This window comes from Durio zibethinus, chromosome 9 (genome assembly GCF_047325235.1).
Source record: "Durio zibethinus cultivar Kanyao isolate XHJ-2024 chromosome 9, ASM4732523v1, whole genome shotgun sequence".
NCBI classification, from domain to species: Eukaryota; Viridiplantae; Streptophyta; class Magnoliopsida; order Malvales; family Malvaceae; genus Durio; species Durio zibethinus.
Window position 1 is genome coordinate 28,042,261 of NC_143170.1, and position 27,551 is coordinate 28,069,811.

The 27,551-nt window shown below is 33.5% G+C and overlaps 4 protein-coding genes, 1 non-coding gene and 1 pseudogene across 8 annotated transcripts; 4 read left to right on the top strand and 2 right to left on the bottom strand.

Moving 5' to 3' along the window:
* Positions 1-353: 353 nt before the first annotated feature.
* On the bottom strand, positions 354-2,581 carry LOC111314389 (U6 snRNA phosphodiesterase-like protein). The gene is made up of 6 exons (XM_022915700.2): positions 2,276-2,581; positions 2,089-2,181; positions 1,756-2,005; positions 1,547-1,643; positions 676-741; positions 354-584 (listed from the first exon to the last, which is right to left on the bottom strand). The coding sequence occupies exons 1-6, from the start codon at positions 2,439-2,441 to the stop codon at positions 387-389; spliced, it is 870 nt and encodes a 289-aa protein (XP_022771435.2). The 5' UTR covers positions 2,442-2,581; the 3' UTR covers positions 354-386.
* A 2,447-nt stretch (positions 2,582-5,028) lies between these two features.
* On the top strand, positions 5,029-18,129 carry SRS2 (P-loop containing nucleoside triphosphate hydrolases superfamily protein). 3 transcript variants are annotated; one of them, XM_089766139.1, is made up of 31 exons: positions 5,029-5,303; positions 5,968-6,613; positions 6,737-6,778; positions 7,035-7,198; positions 7,703-7,907; positions 8,432-8,488; positions 8,572-8,677; positions 8,765-8,898; positions 9,039-9,113; positions 9,230-9,355; positions 9,456-9,587; positions 9,683-9,766; positions 9,851-9,964; positions 10,115-10,215; positions 11,007-11,073; positions 11,409-11,459; positions 12,335-12,412; positions 12,864-13,070; positions 13,171-13,209; positions 13,366-13,437; positions 13,823-13,909; positions 13,984-14,040; positions 14,134-14,169; positions 14,657-14,862; positions 14,956-15,049; positions 15,528-15,578; positions 15,999-16,061; positions 16,283-16,342; positions 16,476-16,538; positions 16,794-16,942; positions 17,824-17,956. In XM_089766139.1, exons 1-30 carry the CDS (start codon positions 5,140-5,142, stop codon positions 16,881-16,883), a joined length of 3,471 nt encoding a protein of 1,156 aa, XP_089622265.1. In that variant the 5' UTR covers positions 5,029-5,139; the 3' UTR covers positions 16,884-16,942; positions 17,824-17,956. The 3 variants fall into 3 exon arrangements, with proteins under 3 accessions (XP_089622265.1, XP_089622266.1, XP_089622267.1); XM_089766140.1 differs by lacking the exon at positions 14,134-14,169 and having other exon boundaries at positions 17,824-18,129; XM_089766141.1 differs by lacking the exon at positions 14,134-14,169 and having other exon boundaries at positions 17,765-18,113.
* Positions 18,130-18,592: 463 nt separating this feature from the next.
* TRNAE-CUC (transfer RNA glutamic acid (anticodon CUC)) lies at positions 18,593-18,665 on the top strand. The gene has a single exon. It is a non-coding gene; the product is annotated as a tRNA-Glu (tRNA).
* Positions 18,666-20,792: 2,127 nt separating this feature from the next.
* Positions 20,793-22,002, top strand: LOC149516927 (uncharacterized; annotated as a pseudogene).
* A 425-nt stretch (positions 22,003-22,427) lies between these two features.
* LOC111314413 (GTP-binding protein YPTM2-like) lies at positions 22,428-25,381 on the top strand. 2 transcript variants are annotated; one of them, XM_089766147.1, is made up of 9 exons: positions 22,581-22,685; positions 22,927-22,974; positions 23,424-23,496; positions 23,671-23,718; positions 23,802-23,849; positions 24,330-24,401; positions 24,509-24,664; positions 24,749-24,852; positions 25,063-25,381. In XM_089766147.1, exons 2-9 carry the CDS (start codon positions 22,940-22,942, stop codon positions 25,157-25,159), a joined length of 633 nt encoding a protein of 210 aa, XP_089622273.1. In that variant the 5' UTR covers positions 22,581-22,685; positions 22,927-22,939; the 3' UTR covers positions 25,160-25,381. The 2 variants fall into 2 exon arrangements, with proteins under 2 accessions (XP_022771494.1, XP_089622273.1); XM_022915759.2 differs by lacking the exon at positions 22,927-22,974 and having other exon boundaries at positions 22,428-22,685.
* Positions 25,382-25,602: 221 nt separating this feature from the next.
* On the bottom strand, positions 25,603-27,252 carry LOC111314406 (myb-like transcription factor family protein). The gene is made up of 4 exons (XM_089766146.1): positions 26,893-27,252; positions 26,402-26,619; positions 26,136-26,291; positions 25,603-26,054 (listed from the first exon to the last, which is right to left on the bottom strand). The coding sequence occupies exons 1-4, from the start codon at positions 27,161-27,163 to the stop codon at positions 25,749-25,751; spliced, it is 951 nt and encodes a 316-aa protein (XP_089622272.1). The 5' UTR covers positions 27,164-27,252; the 3' UTR covers positions 25,603-25,748.
* Between the last annotated feature and the right edge of the window lie 299 nt (positions 27,253-27,551).

Consider the following 27,551-nt stretch of genomic DNA (forward strand, 5'->3'; position numbering starts at 1 on the left):
AGTTTACGGTGGAAAATATCCATAACATCATTTGAACTTTGAAGTATGGAATGCCAGTAATTTCATGAAAGGCTGTAAATACTTACATCCTTTGCTTCTTACTAGCCAAAGAACGGTAATATGGAAGAAAGTGAAGTGCATCCTCACACTATTGCCACATAGCTTTTATCTGGTATCATATAAGCCTTGTATCCTATTGTATTTGAAACTACCCTGTTAGATACAATAAATTAAAATCCACAAGCTCTTTAGCATTCTATAAAGTAGTTATTATGTACCCCGTAAGAAAATGTATATCCATGAGGACCTAACACACGTTCTCTATCTCGACAAGTAACATAAACAAACCAAGATGGCTATCCCAAAAAGAGGTTGAAGAGATTTTATCATTGATCAGGAGATTTACATATTTTATACGTTTTAATACCAATTTTACACTCAATGCCACCAAATTTAATTGTACAAATACGATTCTGTAGAGAACCTCCAATGCTGGATGATTTTGTTTCTTCCTCGACCACTCTCTTAAGTGAACCACTAAGGTCTCCTAGTGCCCAAGCCAAGGATATATGAGGCCGTGGATCCTATGGATTGACAAACAATATGATACACGTTCATTGCTGTGAATTTTATGAAGTATTGATTAGACTTGGCAATGAATCATAACAGCCAAACCTTATAGAACTCGGGAAGATTATGAAGCTTGTAAACCTCATTAACAGCGAGAATTTGCTTAGTTATCTGAAAATTAACCGCAACCAAGTAAATACCATATTTTTGGAATAACAGAACAGTGGACTATAGGGGGGAAAAGAAACAGAACTGCAAGATGAGCATGCCAATTTGGTCTACAGAAGGAAGACAACCATCCTACTAAAGCAGATACAACTTAAATACTTAATTGTCTGCAAGGGAGAATAGAACAAAGCCCCAACTAGTATGACAATCACTACAACCAAATATGATGCAGAATTTTTCACTCCAATGGAAGCAACGATCTCTGAATTTTTATGCCATTTTAAAACAAGCACTTCTCACTTTAATATTTTATTATATTATAGAAATTTAAAATAAATTATACTGCACATTTAAATACAAAACAATAGTTGCAAGCATGCTCCCTAGTGTAGTCTCATCAGTCCTCTAGTTCAACAAGCATGATACATGATACACTAACCGTGCATATAACATCTTGAAGGTAAACAAATACACCAAAACAGTTATATTAACCTGTTATCTCCTCAAATATAGAAACATTTATTTATAGTAGCAAGTAATTATTTTTCATATAAATGATAATATTAGAATGTCTAGCCTAATATCAAACTTAAACTTGCACTTCTCTAGAGAAAATGTGGTATGCGTTTATATCGAAAATGGAAATAGGCAATAAAGCTATGACATTTATCCTCTTTCTTTATCTTTTCTTTTGCTCCTGCGATGTCCACATATCTAAACAATGAATGATCACACAGCAAAAACATGCTCAATATGTGAAGGAATTATCATTACAGCGAAAAAAAGAAAGGAAATCCAGCACACATACCTCAGCTAATCCTCCTGTAACAACTTCTAGCGAAAGAAAGGTGCGTGTTTGATCATCATTGACAAAAACCTCCCATTTGTTAAAATCAATCCAATACCTACTTGCAATAAGAGAACAGTTCAAAACCATATCCTGGAAACCATTAGGCAAAAAACCCATACACAGGTTTTAAGAATTGATCTAGAACAAACAAGAGAACAACATCTAACCGCTTTTGAAACTGAAGCTTCTGGCGCAGCATTGTTACTATAGAGTCAATCTGGTGAACTCTAATGGGAACTGTCCTTCCTAAACTTATGTGGAATTCCCTTCCCAATGCAACTTGTTCTAGGTTATGTTCCTCTTTACAGAGAGTACTCAATGGAACATCAATATCCACAACATGAAGACTGGGAACAAAGGATGAAACCCTCTTCAAGAACTGACCCATCTCTTTCTTTGAAGTGGAGGGTATATAAACTGAATAACAAAGTAAAAAAAGCACTCTTTCATTATTATTGATGAAGAAAAAGTAACAATTCATTTTAAGAAGCAAAAGACACCTGGGATATAGACGTGCAAAGCATAGTTGCCTTCGACGTGAGGGAAACTTCTGATTCTACTGGGCTGACCGGTTTGCGGGTAATCCAGCAACCCTTTAAAAAGAAAAGTAAAATTGTTAGTGGGCAAAAATGAAATAGAAAAATATTAATAGTATATGATGTAAAGGTGGTTGCTGTTTTGAATTACCAAGGGAATTAGGAGGGTCGAGGAGAGAGAGAGGAGGTGGAGGCAGAGGGGAAGAGAGTGTTTCCTCTGTTTGGGATTTCGATTTGGTGGGACGAGTGGATGGAGTGGTGGCTTCGGAGTCGGAGTCCGAGGATCCGTCTCCGTATGTGGCTCTTAGCGCTTGCATTTCCAACGAGATGAGATCGCTAATTTGCTGCACGGTGGCAAAGCGTGATTAGCTGCCCGAAACGGCGGAAACGCGGCTCTTGGTTTTCTGAGGGTACATTTGGAGGAGAGATTAGTTTCGAAAAAATTAAAAACAGTAGTAAAACATAAATTAGTTAAATATTGTAATAATAAAATTAACATTAATGATAAAATATATATTTACATATAAAATTAATGATAACGATAAAATAAATTATTATTAAAAATAATAAAATAAAAATTATATTAACAAAAAAATTTAATTATTTAATATTTATAAAATTGATAAATTATTAAATTTTATTAAATTATTTTTAAATAAATTAATAGTTTTGCTAATAAAAATTAAAAACAAAAATAGTGTTAAAAATTAATAAAATAATTATTATATTAAACTAATAAAAATATTTTATAATTTTTAAATAAAAATCAAAATAAAAAAAAGAAAAAGTTAAATTATAAAAATATTTTGTTTCTGTAATATAATATAAATGTAAAGGGCAAAAAAAAAAAAAAAAAAAGAAAGTTTCACTCCACTGGATCAATTTCTTCCAGTGAAAAAAAGAAAAAAAATACTCCAATGCGGTGAGAACACTCAATCGCATCACTATTATGTTTTCTAAACGAATTTTCAATGAGTTCAGAGGATGCAATCGGTACTCATTGTGGTTGCGATTGCATCCAAATGGAGATTGAGGGTCTATTTAGATAAATAATAAAATTATTTTTAATGAGATTAAAAATAATAATTGAGATAAAATTAATTACTTTAATAGTAAAATTAAATATTATAATTATGAGATTAAAATTAATGATGAAATATGAATTTGAATATAAATATAACAGTAATGATGAGATTAAATATAATGAAATAATAAAATGATTATTAAAGATATAAACTAAAATTTATATGTAATAAAAAATTTTAAATTATTTAGTATTTATAAAAATAATAAATTATAATAAATTATTAAATTATTTTTATATAAATAATAAATAATGGAAGACTTGATAAACATAAATAATTTAAAGATAATTAAGTAAAAATAAAAATAAATTAACAAATTTAAAAAGTTAACAATATAAATTTATTTATCATTTAAATAATTAAAAAAATAATAACATGAAAAACAAAGAAAAACATGAAGATAAAACGGGACAAAATTGTAAAAAGGAGTGGTGCAGTTGCTCACTGCACCTTTTTGCTCCGGTCAAAATTTGATGCTCCAGTGCAGTTAAAAACTGCATCGCATGCTATCCAAACAACATTGGATGGTGCGATTGCCAAAAAAAAGCGTGCAATCACACTGCACTGATGCTTCAATGAGATCCAAACGAATCCTGAGTCTCTTTTGCAAGACTACCGTTGATTTGAGGCGTCAACTACACAACTCGAAACGTGTCGTTTTTGTATATTCTTTTGTAGGTGTTGCATTTTTCTTTTATTATTATTATTTTTTAAAAAATCAAAGTTTAAAGATTCACTCTTACATATACCTAATAAAAATTTAATTTTTTATTCAAATAAAAAAATGGATATTAGTGAGTATGATAACGAGATAAGTATAATTTTAAATTTTTATTAGATATAAAAAATAATAATATAATATTTATCTCGTATATGTATCATATTATATATAAATAATATAAATTATTATTTTAAATTAATTAAAACTAATACATTTTTATTGAAAAATATATATAATTACCTAATATACAAAATAAAAAAACTAAAAAACATAAATTTTAGTTTTTTAAAAAAACTATAGATATTGGAATTATTTATGTCAATAAAAATAAATTTAAAATACCTATTGAATATAAAATAAGTATAATATAAAAAATCAAAGATGAAAATGAAAAATGCTCTATCTCTCAATATTTTTTTTTATATTTGACAATTCATATTATCATGTTGTATTTCACATATAACATGATTTCAAACATGATATGAATAATCTTAATACGAATAGAACACGAATAATTTAAACATGAATATAGTACATATATTATTCATGTTATACGTTACACGATATGATTAATACATTTAAAATTAATTTATATCAAAATAATATGATATGACATGACATGATTAGTATAATTATATACGAATAACATAATTAAACACTATTAATTTATTTTTTTTAAATAAAAAAATTATTTAATTAATATTTAAACAAAAAATTATTTTAAAATTAAATATTTATAATATATTTAAATATCAAAATGATACGATAAATGTAATTATCAATTTATTTCTTAAATAAATTAAAATAATTTTTAATTTTTTAATGTTATGAATAATTTCGTATATTAAGTATGTCATTATTATTTGTTACGAATATAACATGAATAATATTATATCTTAATTATGTTGATATGATTAAAATATAAAACATAATTATATTAAATATATATTTTTTTATGTTATTTTTATACCATATTTAAAATTATTCGATTTAATTCTAGCTAGCGACATGCTATTCAAGTTTGCATGTATGCATATTTTGAATTAGAAGATCAACCCAACAGCCCAAGGCCCACAATTTGAATTTTTCTCTAGAGGGAAAAGAAACCAAAGTCACGAACCCCTACACTTTCGGCCGAAAAGAAAAAGAAGGCTACCTCGCGAATCAGAATCGCTAGTATCAGTATGTACTGAAATCTCAACGACACAAATGTCCGAAGAAAATGTTAATTTCGCGCCTGTCCCGCACGCCACCAATCAGACTCCGCAGCTACTAACACCTCGGATTTCTCAGAATTTCAGAGCCGCCAAGCCTTTCCTCTATCGTAAACGGGCTCGCGATGATGGCTATCTTTACCGTCATTCCCCTTCAGGGTAAGCGATTTTCTGTTAGGGTTTCTTGCTTTTTAATCACAAGAAAACTGTGGAAAGAAAAAAAAATCATGTCATATTTTCGATTTTTCCTGTTGTTTCTTGATTGTAAAGCTGAGTTAAGACAATTTTCAGTCTTAACTAAAAAATCCTGATACTTAATTTGATTTTGGAGAGAGTTTCCAAGAATCTGATAGCTTAGACTTTTTCATCTTGTATGCTAGCTATTAGACCTGGTAATTGATTTCTTGTCCTATAAAATATTAATAATTCGTATATTTATCTTAAGTTTTACACAAAAATACGTCAACACAAAACATGAAAAATATTATTTTGGATTTATCAATCCCATATATGGTTTTTATTAAAATTTTAAACTGTATCATTTTTGTGTCCCTTTTTAAATATGGTTTTGGTGTGATGTTTTAAATTGTCAGGTCTAGTAGCTATCGTCCTAACAACTTGTCCAATTTAAAAGCGATTCTTTCCTCATTAGAAATAGCTAAGATTTGATGTAGCATATCAATTTCCTCCCCTTTTCCTTTTCTTGCTTTAACACCCTGCCCAAGAATCCTTCATGTTTGAGAGTCTAGTTTGTTTTGTAGATGTGTTAATAGAAAATGATTAGGAATGAAACTTGTGTTCTTTCTAATTGTTTTTGTTCCAGACATAGTGATGGAATTGAAAGCAAATTGTCAGCTTCAGATACTGGCATCAAAAGAGTTCCTCTTATGGAGATGCCTACCAACATACCATCCCCCTTTTCTACCACTGGATACAAGTCAATAAAAAGTCAACATGGTGAGTTTTCGAATGTCAGATCGGTGGCTGGTTCTATGGACACTGGATGCTTGTCTGATCCTTTTATAACCCCTATAAAACAACCACATGCCTCTAATTTAAGTGATTCGTTCTTGACACCTAGCCTTCTAGATGAGGATTTTGATGAATCTATTTTAGAAGAAATTGATGCAATTTGTGAGAAGCAGTCTGCAGGAAAAACAGAAAGGGAGGATCTAAATGTCAAAGTTGACATGGGAGGTCAGCAAAATGATAATGATATTTGTAATGATCATATTGCTCTTTCGGCTCTTACTACAAATGAGAATGTAAGAGCAGAAAGTGCAGTTGATATCAGGAATTATTTTGGGTTAAAAGAGGAGGATCTAAGTAGTTTGGGGGCTACACAGAGTGGGAATATGCCCGATGAATATTCAAAATACTTGCAATCTTTGAATGATAGACAGCGTGAAGCAGCTTCTAGTGATATATCAATCCCTTTAATGATTGTTGCGGGTCCAGGAAGTGGAAAGGTCTATTCCTCTCTCAAATTCTCGTAACATGCAGACAAACTCTTTTCTTGAACTTTTCTTTCAGGTAGTTCGTTTATGTTTATCCTGTTATAGTAACAGCTGAACTTTCTTTTTCTATTTTAGACTTCCACAATGGTTGGGCGTGTTCTGATGTTGCTTAATGAGGTATTGCTCGTTTCCCCATCATATTTTCTTTTTCTGTTTAATTTGCTCTTTTTCCCCTTTTAACTGTCCTTTTTGTCAGTTGTAGCTGGAGACAACCCCTGGCTTGCCCTTCTTTTCTTCCTTGTAATAATGTAAAATCTGACATGTAGAGGATGAAAAGGATGCATTGATTTTCTTCTTATGTCTACCACGTTATCTACTGTCTGTGTTTTGTGACCAGTTTATTTTTTTTGTCCAATCCTCTAAATATTGTCAGGGTGTTAGTCCATCAAACATCTTGGCAATGACTTTCACTACAGCTGCTGCTTCTGAAATGAGAGATCGTATTGGTGCAGTGGCTGGAAAGGCTAGGGCTAAAGAACTTACAATCAGCACATTCCATTCATTCTCTTTGCAGCTATGTCGTTCACATGCAGAGAAGTATGCCCAACCTCATGTTATTTAATGCCTTTTGAGCCTTTCAAACTCATTGAATGTATTTGCTTTTGGATTCTCTTTTGTTGCAAAATATATGAATCCTTAAATCTTTATATTTTCTATATTCATGCCTTTTGAAATACCTGGCTGAATTTCCAGTTGGCATTTTTAATGTTTTCTAGTAGCTGAAAGCGGGAAAACTTATAACCATTGAGCGTTTGAATTGTGTTTAACTTTGATAGACTTTAATTATTAAAAAGAATCTGTAAGGGCCTGGAACACACACAAGTATGTGTGTTTTCTGAGAGATAGCTCTTTTCACACTGATTTGATTCTCTTTCAGAGGACTACTGGGATTAGAGGCAATGATGTAGAATGAAGGACAAAAATTGTGGTTGAGGCAGAAATGAACTAAATGTTACTTCATCAAATTTCTTTTGACCTTTTTTTTTTTTGGTCTTAGTTACAGAGTCCTTGTGAATGATATTTGTTGCATCTACGTTGTAGGTTAGAGCGCACATCAGAGTTTCTAATATATGGACATGGGCAACAAAGAAGAGCAATCGTTGAGGCAGTGAGGTTACTAGATAATTCAAAAAGTGGAAAAAAGTATGATTCTTGCAAGTCCACTGGAATTGAAAATTCTAATGGTATGAGACATCCAGGATATTTTAAGGATAGATCAAAGAAATGGCAGAAGTTTGTGACTCAGGTTAGTTGTTTGTAAAATATCTTCATTTTCATTTTTCAAAATTTATCCAATTTTTCTGGTGCAAAGAGTTTGCATTACATCAACATATGTTCTACTTTGTTCTTCTGTCATCTAATTTTTTGATGCACTTGGTCAAGGCTTGAGGAGAAAGGGAAGTTGAGCCTTGGAACTTGAGCTTTCATTGGAGGGATACAAACCACTAGGCCAAGCCTATTTTGACATCATTTATCTATAGTTTGATATGGTCAACTTGCTGTTTTCGACTCGTATAGAATCTGTCCCTATTTGGTAGAGTAGAGTTAGTTTAATTTCTCTTGAAGGGAGGATTGTTTCCCTTTTGTTTATCACAAGAATATTCTTTTATGTGACAATGATTCATCATCTTAGAATTGTCAAAATCATGAACTTTACCCGTATATATATTTTTTGTGTTCTTATAACTCTTCTGCTTTTGTTATGTGGAAATAGCAAAATGCTTCTTTTTTTTCTTTTTTGAATTTAAACCTTATTAGTCATTCTTTCAGGCAAAAGCTTCCGGAAAGACTCCTGAAGAGTACCGTAAAATGGGTGATGAAATAGGAGTAAGCTGATAAAATGTTGTTCCGTAAATTCTTTTTCACTTTTGCTTCTGTTCTTCTGATTCTTGCCTCTGCATCTGAATCAGGCTGAAATTCTCGGAAATTATAATGACATATTAAGATCGTGCAATGCTTTAGATTATCATGACCTAATCAGTTGCTCAGTGAAGCTCCTCACTCAATATCCTGAAGGTTCATGCACTATACTACTCGTAGTCATTTGTGCAACTATCTATATTATTCATTTGCTGACAACTATTTGCTTGATCAAATTTTAAGTGTTCAAGCAGTGCCAGGATTCATGGAAAGCCATCATAGTAGATGAATTTCAGGATACCAGTGCAATGCAATACGGTCTTCTGCAGATTCTTGCATCCCATCATCACATAACAATTGTTGGTGATGATGACCAGGTTTACCTCTTTATCTTCTATTCCTCCATTTATAGGAATTTGACTTCTTTTTGTCCTCTTTCCCGATTGGTGCTCTAAGCTTATATTTTCCAAGTTTCTTTCCCAACTATTCTAAACCAAAGGATTCTATGTTGCTGCAGTCTATTTTCAGCTTCAATGGAGCTGACATTTCTGGTTTTGATTCATTTTGCAAAGATTTTCCAAACTACAAAGAGGTCTGATCTGCTTTTCACCACCTATGTTTCCTAATTTTCATTACAAAATGGAGTATGTTAATTTACATCATTATAATGGTTCTGATTCCTGAATTTTTCATACATTAATCATTCAGATAAGACTTATCAGAAACTATCGATCCACACGATGTATCGTTGAGGCTGCATCATGTCTTATACAAAATAACACAAAACGATGTCTGTCAAAGAATTTTCTTTCAGCAAATTCCTATGGCTCCAAGGTAAGTTAATTGTGCCATTTTCTCCATATCTTTACTTTTTCCAATTTATTTCTAGCCAATAACCTTTCCTTTTCTTTGTGGTTTGATCATTAAAATATAGATCACAATCAAGGAATGCTACAATGAGGATGCACAATGTGCCTTTGTTGTTGACAAGATCTTGGAAACTGCAGCTAACAGTGCAGTTGGTACTTCCTCCTATGGAAGTATTGCAATTCTTTACCGGAGGCAGGTCAAGCTTACTTTCTGAAGTTTTAATATGCATGAAATACAAATTATAGTCTATAGATATCTACTGAAATATCTTAGATCCAATTTGTTCTATAGGTCTCAGGAAAAGTTTTTCAAACTACATTCCGCAACAGGAAAATACCATTTAATCTTCATGGTGTGGCTTTTTACAGGAAAAAGGTTGCCAGAATGCTCTTCTCTAACATCTATAATAGTTGATTTGTTCCCAAGATGCATGTTGACAAAACACTTGTCTTATGACAGGTAGTTAGAGCTATTATTGCCATGCTTAAAACAGCATTGCCTGCTTGTGATGATAGTTCCTATCGTAAAGTGTTCAAGGCTTTGCTTCCTTTTGAAAAAGAGGAAAAGAAGAGGGTACATTTCAATTTATTTTTAATCATATATTGTAACTGAATATGCATATATGTATGTTTGCTTTGCCAAAATCTCTTTTCTTCAGGCTTACATTACTCAGTGTGGTCTTCCAATATTTGAAAATGTTCCTTTTCATGCTCCCTTTTGCAGGTAATTGACCACATAGAAAAAATTAGCACATGTAGAAAATGCAGCTTCTTATCAGCTGCCTGTGACATCTTTAGCGCAAAGATTTCTGGTACCTTCAAGAGGTTTTCTTAACTATCTTCCCTCAACAATTTTTCCTTATTATATTTCATAAGACTGAACACCGGAAATCCCTCCCTTTAAACATTAAACTTCTTGGTGATAATTGCTTGCAGCACTCTGTTAAGCTGCATATAATTGGTTCTATAATAAAAGAACTGCAGCAATTAGCAGCAATTGAAGAAGATGAAGGGCTGATTTAATAGCAGTTAATGAGATCCACATGGTTATACTGTTTTAAGTAAATTGTTTCTTCCTGGTTTCTGTATATACCAGTTTGGATGCTGGTGCAAGGTTTGGCATTTGAAAAGGAAGTGGGAAAAGCATACGTAAGCAAATATCTGGACCCGGATGAAGTTAATTAGTCAAAAGAAGTATCCACATACTACTTAGTTTGTCTTAACCAAAAGGGCTGTAGCCCGATATTGACATTGGACTCCTTGAAAGTTTCTCCATTTTCACTTGTGGGATTAGGTTCTGACATAACCAATGGTGAAAAGTAAGTATTATTGGAGCTATTGACCTTTTGAAATAAAAGTGAGCAACGGGGCTAGCTAGCCTGCTTTAAACCTGCATGACGCTGAAGATAAGTAGCTAAATAAAAGATAGGGATAGCGTTATGAAAGTTTACTGCTTAAAACCCCATTGTTTAAAAAAATGACAATGTCACTTCTTTCAGTGAATTGAAAATATAGAAAGTCTCTTATGTCTTCTTTTTTTTTTTTTTTTGCCCAATGGACTGCCTGTGTAATCTCTCCGCAACATACTGAAATGTGATTTCTATAATTGATCACAGAATTCAACTTACACAAGGTCGTAAAGTGCTACTGACATTGGAAATGATATCAAAACTTGTCCACCGGGTAAGTTTATCAGTTATATTATCTTAATCGGTTACTTGAATATTTTATTGAAATTTTTATTCCCATTTGAAGGAATTTTCATTTTTAAGCAAGTGGTGATCACGGAGGCATAATCAACTGCATCTTGTGGTCATTTAACATTGACCTGTTGAAAGCACCTTTCATTTCCAGCGTGTTTGATGCTTGTCCCAGATAGACTCAAGTACTTCTGTGAAGAAGTTCAATACTAGCTATTTTGTTCAAAATCCATTATTAAACTCATTTTCTTCAAAGATAAAGTCATAGACCAGTCAAGATTTACTTTCCAAAGAAGTTAATCTATTGTTATTTTGCAGGAACAATCAATTTCAGCTGTCATAACTTCAGTATCAAACATTATACCTCAGGTTCACCCGTCTTTAAACCATTGCAAGTAATTTGGGATAAGATTATTACACTATTTGTCTGAAAGATAGTTTTCTTAAGTGTGCAAGGCGCACTCTAGGTGCTAGACCTCTTATATTGCCTCAGGCACAATGTGCAAAAAAAGTGCTCACCTGAGTGAAGTAACGTGCAATATGTATCCACACACACACACACACACACACACACACACATATATATATATAAAATAATAAGCTTAAGATATAAAATTTTCAATCAAATATCGAGTAGAGTTTGATATTGTCCCTTTTTTTACTATTAAAGGTACAGTTATGAAAAAAATTAAAAATAAAAGGAAATGAAAAGAGATCTTCAACTGGGTAAGCTCTTTTTGTGCCTACCCCCTATCAAAAAAGCATGCCTAGGTGCACCACGGAATATAGCAGTCTGAGGCATGCCTGCGCCCTCACCTGAAGGGGTCTGAGGCATTTTTGTCTGGGGTGGTGCCTTGACGACACTTATTATTGTATAGGCTAAATTAAATTACAATGTCATCAACTGAAGACTGAAGAATGCTTCCCTGCCCACCATTTATTTTAGCACAAACGCATCCAAGCTTGGCCTTGTTCACTATTATATCTCTTTCAGATTGGGTTAAGTTTCTTAAAAAATGTCTCCATATGACCTCTTGCTATATTATCATCTTGCTTTTTTAACTTTTAGTCACATTCCTTTTTAATCATCATTTTTCTTTCTGGCTCTTTGTGCTGTTCATGTTTCTATTTAATTCATGAGAGAGTTTTACCTCTGAAGATTGTCATATAAGCGAAACTGATATGGCTTTACTCTTTAATGTTACTGACATTTCAATCATTTGTGATTTGGCCTTAACTTTCAGAAATACCTTCTTGAACAACGTGCTGTCATAGACGTTGATGGAGGAAAACTACTCAATGAGGACAATGATGTTAGATCTGTAAGTTTGGAGTTTCCATGCTGATGCTACAACTTATATTAAAACTTCCATTTGTTATGATATTAATCTGTATTTGTTGGTTGGTCAGGACGTAGCTTTTAGTATTATTTTTTTTTCACTTTCAGGCTGTTTTTACTCTTATATTTTGTTGCTATGGTCACTTATTTGCTAGTAATGTTAATTGTCTATATATGGACTGTGGTGCTTTGGTTGGATAACATCTGAAGAGTGAAGATAGTGCTATTTTACTTTGGTTGTTTTTGTTGTATCAACTGGTCCAGTGTTCTGTGTTTAGAATCTTATTCACCTTCAGATCATTTATTACCAAGCTGCAGACTTGTTCAGCTTATTACTCACGTCTATAATTTCCACCCACTTTCTTCTTTTGAATGCTATAATTACATTCATTTATCAATTCAGAGAATACATATTTCATTGATCCCCCTTGCAGGTTCTCCAGTACCTACTTGATGATGTTTCTGATTTCCTGTCTACACACTTTACTGATAGAGAAGAGAAGAGAGAGATTGGAAAAGAAAAGGGCTGTGTCAGTTTACTAAATTCTTTCATTGACTACATAACAGAGCGTGAGAGAGAAAATTTTCGTTCTCGAAGACATGACAATGAAAATTCCGTTACCTTGACTACCATTCATCAAGTTATCACCTCAGCAAACATTTTTCTATTTTATTTTGATGAGTCTTAGATTAATGTCCTTTCCTGAGCCTTCTCTTTAACTTTCTATATTTTGTCTGCAGTCAAAAGGCTTAGAATGGGATATGGTCTTCATTGTGAAGGTATATTGCTATGTTAATTTGTTAATGCCACTTGACCCTAAAAGAACTGCTACAACTATACAACTATTCTATTCACAATGACATGAAGCCATGAAAATTTATGATATCGCTTTCACTTTATCATTATCTGTTTCTAATAGATGATGCTGTACACAGGCAAATGAAACAGAGATTCCTTTGTCAAATGAATTCAACGGCACTGCTACTGAAAATGGGACATTAGTTGAGGTATGCTTTTGGGATAATGTCCTGTACTGCCCTTATAATATTAAAAAATGTTCATTATGATATTTGTATTAAAAAATGTTTAATTTGATACACATACTCTCAATCCCTGTGTCAATCAGCCCAAAGCATTAGCCTAGCTGATGGAAGATGCTGATGTGGCTATTAACCAATAAAAATTGAACACGTATATATATTATACATGTGGATGACACTCATGTAATGATCACTTGTCATATTTTTTAAAAAATAAATAATAAAAAAACTATCTTTTAAAAATTCTAACAAATTCAAAATTAAAAAATACGAAAATTCCAAAATTATGTTTTTTAAATTAAAATTAAATCTTTTTGTAAATCTTTACTAATTTTCAATAAAATATATTTAGGAGGAACGACGCCTTTTATATGTCGCAATGACCCGTGCTCGTCAAAAGCTTTTCATTCTCTATGTTACAATGGATTCGAATTGGCAGGTTTGAATTACATGAAACCTGAGAAATATGGTGTTTAATATTGTCATTTTGAGGTAACAGTGTGGCTTTTTCAGATGCTTCAACCTTCACGGTTTCTTAAAGAAATTCCAGATCATCTTCGAGAAAGTCAGGTAAGGACAGCTAACAGAAATGGTACACAGGTCTTTAACCCAATAATCTGTTGGCTCAGCCTTCTGACATTGGTTCTCCTTTATGCCATGTAGTTCATTTATATCACAGTAGCACATAATATGTATCAGGTACTGGAGTGATTATTTAACGTCCAAGTTTAAAATTGTCTGTCCTCTTCATGGAATTTCCAATATGAAAATGAATTTAATTTTTTTATTTCAATTCTTAGAATAAACAAACTGTGCATGTCTAATTTGTGTACCACTAGGATCATTATCCAGATTGTGTACCATTTGAGCTTGTTAACACAAGGTTCCATTTTTCTTTTCAATTGCATATACTTTTTGGTATAACCTCTTAAAGCATTGAGTGATAAATAGCTAAATAAGGATTAAGTAGGCATTGGACCTTGCACTTTAAGAAGTGAAGAATTATTTGTTACTGAAAGCTTCCCATTATTAACAAAGCATAATGCTGTTTTCCCATAATAATTATGAAATCATTTGACTTTGACCTGAATTTTTCTCTTTAATATTATTAGTTTCCATTCCAGAGTGTTTTTTGAGTTGATGATGTGCACTTTGAATCCACATTTATAATGGATATGTCATGTAGGCTGACGCAAGCATGAATGATTTAAAAACCACACATCAAGTCATTCCAAATGAAACTGCACAGTTTACCACTGATCTGCCAAGCGAAAAGCAATCACGCGAAGCAGACATGGTGCAAAACAATTTCCTTGATGCTCAAAGTAGTGCAGCCTCAAAAGAGCCTATAGAATCAGTTGAGGCATGCAACGGAAGTAGTTTTTTAAGAAGGTATTCCTTCAAACTTTAATGGTAGAGTAATTTTATTTCTCAATTTAGCAATCCTATATCAGGTTGTACATTTTCTTTGTCATTCTCTTGTAGGTTCAGTGTGGAGGAGAGATCAATTGTTTCCCACTTATTCCATCAATGGGCCAAGAAGCAAGCCTTTCAAGAGCCTAGGAGGTTGCTTGACAAGGTAATCTTTGTTCTGAGAGGAAGGATGGAGAGGCTCCTTTGTTTTCTACAACGTTCCTTTTAACATTTTCAATCCATCAGTCATCACTCATACATAAATTGTCCCTTGTCTCTTTTTTCCCCTTATTTGTTTGACAAGGTAATCTTTGTTCTGAGAGGAAGGATGGAGAGGCTCCTTTGTTTTCTACAACGTTCCTTTTAACATTTTCAATCCATCAGTCATCACTCATACATAAATTGCCCCTTGTCTCTTTTTTCCCCTTATTTGTTTGGCTGGGAGAGGGGGGATGGGAGGCTCAGATGTTAGTAATCTAAGAAACGGCTATGCCTTTTAACCTAATCTGTCTTTTAGTTTTCTACTAATAGCAAACTGACCCATTTCTGTTTTACTTTACACCTGCCACGTCTGAACTGCATACAACGTGCATAACTGTTATACGGTTTTTTAACCACCTCTTTTCTTTGACATTTACTTGCAGGTTCGCTTTGTAATCGATGAGCGTCTGAGAGTCAAAAATTATAAGCACAAGGTCAGCCCGGTTCTCCATTAGCGATAGCCTGTTAATGCTCCTTTAGCATAATGTTTATATTAATCTAACATGTACTTCAAATGTTATAGCGAACAAAGTCTCTTCTGATTGTGAGCCAAAAAAAAAAAAAAGAAACATTTCAGACATGTTTTAAAATCCTATACAAGGTGTTAAATAAATCATTAACTGACAGTCCAACCTTGGCACTATGGTATTTTGTCTCCTTATGGGGAACTTTAATGGTGGATCCTGCCTTATTTACCTCATGTAAGAGGGCAAAGATATGTCCTTGGCCAGATATGGCCCCTGCCAAAGAGGCTCCAGGAGGATCAGCTTGTATTTGACACAACCTTTTAGCAATTAGGCTTTCATGTATGTGGAAGATAAATATTCTTCTAACAGTAACATATGATGTACCAGGAAGTTCTGCATGCATTAAGGCCATGTTTGAGCTGTGAGGAAGCATTTCACTACGCAGAATATGTAAGTACATGTTGCTGTTCTCAAATATCAACAGTTGGACTTAGTATTTAAAAGAGCAAAAGATGTCATTGGCATCTATAATGGTTGAATTTTCTTGCGACCTTTCTTATTCTTCACAAGTTAATTGAAGTTTTCGTAACGACTATTCCTTTTGATACATTACATAAGTAATTAACATTGCAAGTACTGAGATTTGTTCATGATGGTCCATCCTTTTATAGGTAGTGAAGTGGGAGCAAATTCCTGCTGATAGACGTGCTCACTTGATGCGGGAGAAACAGGTTTGGCCTTTTTTCAGATTCTAGGTTTTTATTGTAGTTTTCTTGCTTCTGCTCAAGATAGAGAACATATTTGCAAAATTTGATGCCTTTGTTCTTTCTTTTCTGCTGAAAAGCTACTTTTTTTTTCTTCCAGGAGCATTTCCAGAAACTAAGGATGGAGAATTCGATGGGTTCATCAGCGGCAACATCGAAACAGGTTTGTCAAAAATCTTGCATTTTATTCAAAGGGGTTCCTGATTCAACAGCCTTCTCCAATTAACCATAATAGCATTTGATGATGATTTCTAAGACTTCATTATCCGTTCAAGATTTTTATAATCAATTATCACGTGAAACCTTGCAACTTCATATACCCACATGAAGAGGCATATGAAAATTGAGTTAAATCCTTGGACTATGAAATGTATAATCACACATCTGAACAGTCATTTCTATTTCTTTTCTAATGTAGATTGCCTATCTGCAAAGTTTGGGCTGCACTGTCATTCCTACTTCAAGACTGCATGCTTCTCGTCTGATTGAACAGTACAAATCGCTGTGACTTCACAACAAAAACACCCAGATCCAGTTACATGGATGGTATATTTTTCCAATAACCAGGTGAGTTGTTTATGTTAACCATAAATTTCGTTATGAATAGAAAATTATGTATTGACCTTATTAATTTAGATCTGAAGTAGTTCGTAACTCCCATAGCTTGGACCATAATTGACCAAAGTTGGATTCATCCCACGCTAATGAATACCCAGTTTAAATCACATATCACAAACCTCAACAATGATATGATTGGAAGCAGCTAATCATCCTATGATAGAAATGTCAACGGTTAGGGCATGAGTAGGGTAAAACATTGCCTATATCCATCCTTGAATTTTTATATTTGTTCGGTGTCTATGTCCAATAAATATTTTAAATTTATTTTTATTTTTATTTTTATTGATATTTAATGGATATGAATAATCCTCGTACCCTAAACTTTAAAAAAAAAATTAAAAATTTTTTTAACTTTTTTTTTTTAATTTTTATCTTGTATGTCTAGATAATTTTTTTATAAATATATATTAATATATATATTTTATAATAAAAATATATTAATTTTAATTAATCTAAAATAATAATTTATATTATTTAATAAAAAATTTATATATTTACTAAATATATATAAAGTACGAGTATAGGATAAGTATTATATTATTTGTTTTTATTTTTATATCTAATAAAAATTTAAAATTATATCAATTTCTATTTTTATACTCAAAATATAATATTCATGTTCATTTTTATTAATTTAAAAAATTAAGTTTTTCGTTGGCTATGAATAAAATTGACATACCTAATCAGATTGTAAAACGAGGATAGCTTGTAAAATTAGGATGGATGTTTCTCATTTCAAAAGCAGTAACAAATATAATTCCTTCGCAGCAAGCTCATCATGTGCTTGGGATGTTTGCATTTACAAAGATTGTTTTTGTCACAAACAGATGTGAACAAGAAGAATGAGAGAGTAACAATGCACCTCTAATCAAGTGGGTAAACCCTCTTTCGATTAATGTAGTTGAAGAAATCAGCTGGCAGAATCGAACCTATGACTTCATCGCCATCACTGAGCGAAGCAATCTCTTTATTTTCACTTCAATTTTAGAACTAAGGAAAATTTTGGGCAATTCATTATTGAGTGATGCTAAAATCATAGCTTGTGAATCTGCTTAACTATGAGTTGGATTTGAAAGAATGCTAATTTTTTTAATTAAGAATCGCGTGATGAAATTGGAAAAAAATCTTACGTCACCTTCCTACAGAGCTTTTTAATTAAAGGCTATGGATGATAATAACATTTCCTTTCTGATAATGACTGATTTTACATAAATGGAGGACTACTCTTCGATGGAATATGATACCAGATTAGCACTCGAATTAACATGTCATATTGTGGTTTGATTTCCCTTTGGCTATCGACAAGTTTGATGTTCGATTAGATTTTTATCTCGGGCAAGACCAAGACCAATACAACACTGAACATCTAGTTTTATATCCGTTTAGCTCCTGAATTCATCAGTTATTTGTTCATATCGCAAGAATCTAATGAAAACAAAAAGGGACATAAAAAGTTCTCTTTCTTATTTTGTTGGTACTTCTTGTCTACCTTCATTTGTACGATGGCCTCAGGACCCCGATTCTTTTTAACATTTATTATTTTCCGTCTTCTTTTTTTGATTCATAAAAAAGTGTTAATTAAACACATTTCAACAATCCGTTGTAGTCTAGTTGGTTAGGATATTCGGCTCTCACCCGAAAGACCCGGGTTCAAGTCCCGGCAACGGAATATTTTTTCGCTTTCTTTCCTCCAGGTTTTTCTTGCAACTTATGATAACGAGATTCTGTTTAATTTCTTAAACCTGATGCTCCTGTCAGCGCTACACGACTAGGTACTGCCACATATGCTTTGGCTTTACGTTAAAGTGGCTGTAATTTGGTTTTGCTGCTCCTGTAAATTGAAAAAACATTCAAAACTTGTTTTCCACTTTGTAGATAAGGCTCAAACTCATTGAAATCTGCTTTCCATGTCGGAGTACGGAAGGGTGATCTCCTGTCCTTTCATGGAATTGCCATCCACTAAACTTGCATGCTGCTCATGAACATGAAGAATGATTGCTGTCTTCGCCTAAATGATGAGTACATGCTTTGCCCAATTGCCTATTTAACTGGGTTTTATCTACCATGTTCTATCCTTTTCCCTCTTAATAGACTCTTTTACTGACTTAAATGCAAAAGAGAGCTATGAATCAAACAAAGGAATCGAATCACATACATCTACCATCTGATTGTTTCAGTGATGGGAAGAGAATACAGTGTCAACCTGAAACCAAAAACCTTTTTTTTTTTTTTTGGGGTAGGAGAAAGAAAGTGATTGAATATATTATGATAATAGGGCCGCAAAAGCATTCAAATTTTTGTGTTGAACTAATTGGAGATGGGTCCAATTTGAGAGGCAACTTGGTTGGGAAATGGGGTTACCTCATGTGAGGTGGTCCGAGCATGAGTCGATCATTGTGCCCACACGGATTGAGCCAGTTAAAGCTCACAAGTTGAACTTTGTAGATCTGGGCCCAATAATAACACTTGAGAGTTTTCTTCACTGAATGGCCCAGAAAAAGGAAAATACTCTGTTTGTGGAACCAGCTCTGTCTGTGTCCTAGATTCTAAACAGGTCCACATTAAGTTAGGTTCCTGGCTAATCAATTCCACTACGAAGGGCTTGCCATGTCCACTGCAAGCTGAAAACCTGAAATCAAGCGTTGTTTGCCCCTCCAACTTGTTTTCGTTTTAGGATACAAGTATGACATATTTATTTTAGAATGTTTCATTTACTAAGGCAAAAGTTAGTTTATGATTGTAATATTTCCTCACCCTCTCCCTCTCTCCCACCAAAAAAAGGAATGGAAGATCATGAAAGAAAGAGATCTCACATCACATTCAAGATCATGTCATTTTCGTGAAAGGGATTAAAATTAGATCTCATAAATCCAAAAATGTGGAAGTCAAAAAGTTGTTATCCCCCATTACAGAACAACACAAGCAAAAAGGAATTTTTCCCGAAGCAACTAGCCACTATACTACATATACCCATTAGCCGTTATCATGGATAGAAACAGAGAGCTCGGATGGTAATTACTATTTGGCTTGCACTGTTTACGTCTCCAAGCGTCCTATGTGGCTTGGCCTGTTAAAGTTACTACCACCAGCTCCCCCTTCTATCAGCCAGCCACTCTTCATTTCTTAGGTAATATCCCTCATTTCTTTTTGGTGCGACTGAAGTGGAGCAGAGACTGCAGTTGTTTGAAGTTTGTATATCTCCTTTGCTTAAGTTCCCTATTTATTCGAACTTGGAAGATGTCTCCAAAAGAAACGCAGAAAATAAAGAAAAGACTAAGCCCTTTTTATACTTTCAATTTCAAATTAGATATGGAATTGCTCCATTCAGACTTTATTGGCAATTACAGCAGGTTGATTGTTTTATGACTCAAGCTTAGCAATGAAAATATTGACATACTCATGAAAATTTTTATATGACTCTTTGACAGGATATCAGTTTTTTTTTTTTTTTTAATTAAAATTGTCAAGATTTAAAACTGATCACTTCACAGACAATTCATGCCCTGATATCCATTATTTCAATATCCAAAAACAAAGTTTGTGGCTTAAACTTTGTTTCTAGTTTCCTCTATTTGGTAGGCATGAAGACATGAAACATAGCATGAGTCAAACAAATTAATTTAGTTGAAAGGGCGGTGTTGTGATTCAGGCATGTTAGTACTTTTTTTTTTTCTCTTTTTTGTTTCTTTTTGTTGTCTGTGTGTGTAAATTCGAACACTTGGAGACATGTGCACCCATATGATACTGTCACAAGTGGCCTTATATCACAATCAATCAATCACCCCCATTATAAATACCGACTTACATGCACCAAATCTTGATGCAAATCATTAATCAAAAACTTACAACTCCAAATTTGCTTAGAAAAAAACCTTAAAACTTCATATATATCCATAATGGAGAAGAAGATGCGACTTAACATTCTCCATTTGACCTTCTTCCTTCTCTTCTTATTTGCTGCATTTGGTATAGCTGGTGCTCGTGGTGATAGGAAACACCTGACCTCTCTCGAAATGTCTATGGAGCCTAATGCCCCAAGCGGGGGCTCCAATGGTGTTACTGGTTCAGGCCATGGGCCTAACTGGGACTATAGTTGGGGATTGGGTTCAAGCCCTGGAAGTGGATGGGGTTATGGTTCAGGCTCGGCCCGGTGACCTAATGGGTTTGGGTGGGGTTATGGATTTGGTTTTGGGTCTGGAACTGGGTCAGGTTCCGGGTATGGTTATGGGACTGGAGGTGGTGGTGCTCATGGTGGTGGCTACGGGGCTGGAAATGGACAAGGCAATTCTGGTGGCAGCGGCTCTGGAAGATGGACTGGTGGTTCAAGCAGGATGGTAACGGTTGGCCCTCGAGTAACAGAAGCAATTATGGTTAAAGGAAGTTACAGGCTTGTTTGCCAGGAGAGTTCGTAGCATAAAATACATGGTGTGCAAGTAAGATATAATAATAATACAGTTTGAGTTCGCTGCGTACATTATTACAATGTTAGTTTTATAAGTTAAAACTATCATAAAGGGGCTGCTTTTGGAAACAATTCACAAGACATTCACTGCTGCAGTTGTAGAATACATGGCAAAATTAAGAGAATTTCAGGCAATATTCAGTAGCTTTAGGAATCCTGAGCAAAAGAAAAGTGAAGCATCTGGGCTGGCAAGTGAAATGAGTCAATAGTTTGTTTTATTCTGCACATATACATTCTTCAGTGTCTATTCCCTGATAACATAGAACATAGATCAGTGGGTTCACTCCATACCATTATCCATGGAAGCAGATAATAAAACATAGCTATATATCCTCCCTTATGTTTACCTTTCGGGTATATGAAATTTCAGATGTTGACTCCAACACAAGTAACGACTCAAAATCATAAGCATTTTGAGTTTAATGCAATTATATATATATATATATATTTCATGCATGGTCAAACTACACCTCGAGGGAAAGTATCAATGCCCCACTGGCTGCCACCCTCAAATTGCACATTTAATTGTTTAGTTGTATAAAAATATATATATATATATATGTAGACAGAAATTTGCACAAGTTACTAAATTTTAAAATTTAGATATAAAATATTCAAGTTCAAATTTTATATTTTTATGTTAATAGACAATTTATAAGTATAAAAAATTTTAGAAGATTCGTAAATTTTATTTATGGATTGATGATTTGTTTTGATCTTAAAAAAATTAATTTTTTTTATTCTAAACTTTTTCAAATCCCAAAAGAAAAAAGTAATAAGATGATAAAATTATATAAAAAATAAAATGAAAAATATGAAGCTGTCAGTCTAATTAAGTGTTAAATTTAACCAAGAAAAAAAAAACCAAGAATATCAAAAATAAGCATAGAAAGTGAAAAAAAAATTTATTGAAATTATTTAGAGGAGAAATTCTATTATAAAAAAAATGTTGGGATCAGGATTTGACTTGCGAATTTTGTGGATGCCATTATAAAATGCAAACTTTTCGGTGGTGTCGTTAAAACATTTATTCTGTCTTGTCTTGTCTTCAGTTCCGAACTGAAAAAACAAAAACAAAGGTCCTCTTGCCTTTCTCTCTTTCACTCAACAACAAGAACAAAAACATTGTTATAGATTTTATTTGCCTTTTCTGTCAGAATCCGGTCCCATTCCTCCACCAACGGACCGGCCCGATTTGGTCGAACCCACAGTCATGAATCCTGAATAGTAAGCTTCCTTATCACTGATCACCCGCCCTTTTTTTTGTTTTCGATAATATCTTTTTACTCCAATTATTTTTTGCTGTTTGCTTAAGATCCATGATGCTTTTGTTCTTTGCCATGATGGGTTCCTTTATAAAGCTTCTTTTTCTATGGATCTGTTTTGTAGCTTTTTAATTATGGGTTTTATTAGTAAATTTCTTTTTAAATTCTATTTCTGATTTTCTTTTGGGTACTATTTTGCTTAGATCTGTATCAATTATGCTATTAAAGGAAGTGGGTATCTATTACTTATGGTAAATTCTACAGCTTTTTGATCAAAAGTTATTATTTCATCAGAATTTAATCTATTTTAATTTAAAAAAAAAAAAAACTGAAATGTGGGTGTTGATTGTTGAATTCTGATCAAGAATTTGGAGCAAATATATGTTTGCTTTTTGTATGTTTTTGTCCTCATTAAATAATAACTTTAATAGATTTCATTTGTGTTATGATTCTATGCGTCATGGTAACTGTGCTTCTGCCTTTTTTTCATTGAATGTAGATATTGGGTAAGGCTTAGATTGTGCCTAATGTGGTCTTTGAATGTTGGAGGGAATGTTATTGTGACTATGTTCAGAATTTTCATGTTAGCATATATTGATTGATTTTGTTGGAAAAATAAAGAGTTTTTTTAGGTTTGTTATGGGTATTATTTTGAGATGTTGTTTAGTTGAAATGTTAGGTTTTTAAATTTTTTGTGCAGTGACTATTTGTTCAAGCTTTTGCTGATTGGAGACTCCGGTGTTGGCAAATCATGTCTTCTCCTGAGATTTGCTGTAAGCTTCCACTGTAACAATTATTTAATTTCCCAGTTTTTCTTCTAATTTATGTTTCTTATCCTTTATCTGAAAATTGCCAATGGTAGTCCTTTATCAAATTGCTTGTATTGATTAAGCATAAAATCTCTATGATCTTTGTAATCTGACTACATATTTATCACTCCAATGCAGGATGATTCGTATCTGGACAGTCATATAAGCACAATTGGCGTGGACTTTGTGAGCATTTCTGACTTGCAGGTTAAAGCAAGTGTCTAATTATTTGAATTTCGTGACTCATATATTTGTTTTTTGTTCTACAGAAAATACGCACAGTGGAGCAAGATGGAAAGACTATAAAACTTCAAATTGTGAGAATCTTTCCCTTATTTATTTGTTTTATTTCAGTTCATTGAATTAAACTAGCAGATGATATTTATTTATTTGATAGCAATACAAGTCGTGTTGATCAAACATCTTCCCTTCTTGGCTGTTGAGTCTCATGGTCCGGGTCTAGTTTGATTCCTTGTTTTCTTGAAATTATTATTATTTTATATTGTTGTAATATGCACTTTTTATTTTTCTGGGTTGAACATTTTTCCCTGGTAGTCATTTCCTATACATGTTTCTTGCTGACCCATAAGCCCTTATGGAGAATTTTTTATTGTGATTATGGCTTTATTTTTTAAATAACAAAGATTGATTTTGCTTAGTCTTGGGTGTGTGTTCATTTTGTTCTTTACCATATTGTCTTCCATTCAATTTTTTTGTTGGTATCTTCTATTTTCCTGTGCTAATCTAGCTACTGAAGCATATCTATATCTGCTTTCTTTTCCCTCTGAAACATTCAGTGGGATACTGCAGGGCAAGAACGGTTCAGGACAATCACTAGCAGCTACTACCGTGGGGCACATGGCATTATAGTAAGTTTCTCTCCATGTGTGTACATACATTATTTCTTCACCATTGTCCTCTTTTTGGTACGCTTTTTGCATGTTATGGACAAGTTTGTTTGTTCCACACCTGGCAGATGGTTTATGATGTAACTGACCAAGAGAGCTTCAACAATGTTAAACAATGGTTGAATGAAATTGATCGTTATGCGAGTGAGAATGTGAACAAGCTTCTGGTTGGAAACAAGTGTGACCTTACTACTAAAAAGGTTGTTTCTTACGAAACAGCCAAGGTAAAAGTGATTCAACTATCTGCTGTTTATTTTCATGAACTATTGAAAACTTAAAAAGTAACATTGTTTATGATCTGGAAATAGGCATTTGCAGATGAAATTGGTATTCCATTTATGGAGACTAGTGCAAAAAATGCTACTAATGTTGAACAGGCTTTCATGGCAATGGCAGCTGATATTAAGAACTGGTACTTCTTTTGCCTGTAAAATTCTGATCCATTATAAAATTTTTATATTAAATGTCCTGACTAGCCGTCAGGAATATGACATTAAGTAGTATTTCTGTATTGGACTCGTTAAAAGAAACAGATTCAATTAGGGTTACTCTCATCTCATCTGCAGAAACATCTAATCCTTCCAACTGTCATTCCCATTTATTTTTTGTCCTTTTACTGTAGGATGGCAAGTCAGCCAGCATCCAATAATGCAAGACCACCGATGGTGCAGATACGAGGACAACCTGTTAACCAGAAGAGTGGTTGCTGCTCTTCTTAACTGATTTTAGCTATTGCCTGCAAATTAAGTTAATTGTGCATGTTAGAATAGCTTTCTTAATTGTGCGCTCAAGAAAGGAAAACTACGCTACCATGTAGAATTATATATTTATTTGCCTTTTCAGTTGTTTGTAAGCTGTTATGAGATTTACTTCTTTTACAGATTATTATTAATGGCCTGTACAAATTGTGTTGCTTGATAATAGTAATGTCAATTTTATTATTTGTTGATTTTTCCATGGAAGCCGTACCATGGCTTTCTTTAATAGCAGTCATAAATTCATGTATGTATTTGAACCATTGTTTGGATGGATGCTTTCCCAGGGTTAATGGCATGAAAGAAAAATTAAGTAAAACTCAAAATCATGGTGACCTTGAATCACCAATTGATCAAATGTCTGCTTTGACAAGAGGTAGTTTTTTTTTTTTTTTTTTTGGCAGAGCTGGAAAATTTGTTTCAAACTGGCTTGGAACTGTAGCTCTATAGATTATTGATGAAATAAATATTGTGTGAATTTAGTTCTGATTCTGCTCAGGTTGGTGCCAAAATGAAAAAATCAACATCACAAGACAAATTTTCTTTTGTTTTTTCAAATCACTCTAATGGATTTTTGAGATGGCAGACTTGTATTTTTGGATGATTGAGGGGGGCCGATCTTAAGCTCCAAAAGATCTTTTTCTGATGATGAAACACCAGGGCCTGCTCGAAACGCGCCGTGCTGAACCAACCTTGGTGTAGGTATACAAGAGGGATGGGCAGCTGGTGTGCAGACAGCTATATTTCCAAGGGCTTTAGCCATGTAACGCGGTCCTGAATAATTCATTGCATGCAGAAATGGCAGAGACGGCGTCATTTTAGCTTCTATTTCGCCTTGTCCATTGGGAGCTAGTCCTGCCTGTTAAAACATCAATTGATGAAGTTTCTAATATGTGGTTTGGCATTTTCAGAGGAAAATGAATTGCAAATAGTCCCTTACCGTGGTTTGAACCCGGTGATAATAAGTTGGAAAACTATGAGATGTGGTCAGCGACATGACTGGACGATCATCCAAGCAAAGATGTGGAAATCGGTTCACAACCTGAGATGAATTTCTTATAGTTTCTTCTGTGGGGGAACTCGGAGGACTTGTTTTCTGTTAATAAAAACCATGAATTTTGTAGTCATGTACATGAACAAACTAACTATAAATTGTTGTTCTTCTTCTTCATAATCAAAAGTGAGAGAGGGATTAAGAGATTTTACGGATTTGGATTCTTGAAAAGCCATGTCAAATAAGCTTGGCCTGCGTTTCTTCCTATCATTCCGAGCCTGCCTCAGAAAATATTTTTGAGCATGGCTTGCAACTTGTGTTGGGGTCCTAGTTGTAACAAAATTCTTTGAAATTCCTCTCCAATCACCTTTCCCCAGCTTTCTCAAGCCAGCCAAGAAGATTCTATGCTCCTCTTCGGTCCATGGCTTCCCTGAGCAAAAAAACAGAATTCCCAGACATCAGAAACATGGAATAACCCGATAACGTTTTCCCTGATTGGCCGTGTTTCATGAAACCATACTTGTTTATTCAATGGTTAATCAATGGCAGCCGCTTCTTGATAGTGATGATCAAGTATACCACATATCATTCACATATATATATATATATATCTGAGTAAAAAAGAAAGAAATTACATACAAAACAAACAGACTGAATGGTGAGGATTGACAATAAGAACAACAAAAACATAGAAATTGAGTACCTTTTTTTCTTTCATGGGCAGCTTTGTTTTTCTTAGAATGAATCTGCCCATCAGAAAAATACCCATCATCGACAAACCCATCGTTGTTTTCAGCATGACACTGCAGATTTCCCATGCTAAAGCTTTTCTTCATGAAATTTTCTTGCTTTTGATCCATGGCACCTATGTTCACGCCAAAAAGCTTAACACACCCTCCCTTCCCATTACAAGTTCTCGAATTATGGCCATTATGTCCACAATGAGAACACTTTCTCCCTGTTTCTTTCACCATAATCTCTTTCTTCTGCCTTAAAATTTATCTCCTGGTTGGCACAAAAAACTTGTATTTGCTTTATAACATATATATAACATTGAAAAGTGAAAAACACCCTTGTTTTTCTCTATAAACCAAGCTCTCCTACAAGAATTTATAGCCGATATTTTTTATTTGCCAAAATCCTGAACATGGCAAGATTTGATATCTGTATCAAACAGTCAAAGATATCCAAATTTTTTTTAAAACATTCTTTAAACGATTGAGATTTAACAAGCTTTATTAAGACTGGGGCAAACTTGATTTTCAAGCTTTTGGATTAAAATTAGATTATTTATCAAATAACCTTTGCTAAAAGCTCGGTACGCGTCCCTTAAAGCTATAATTAACACTTATTACGGTGTAG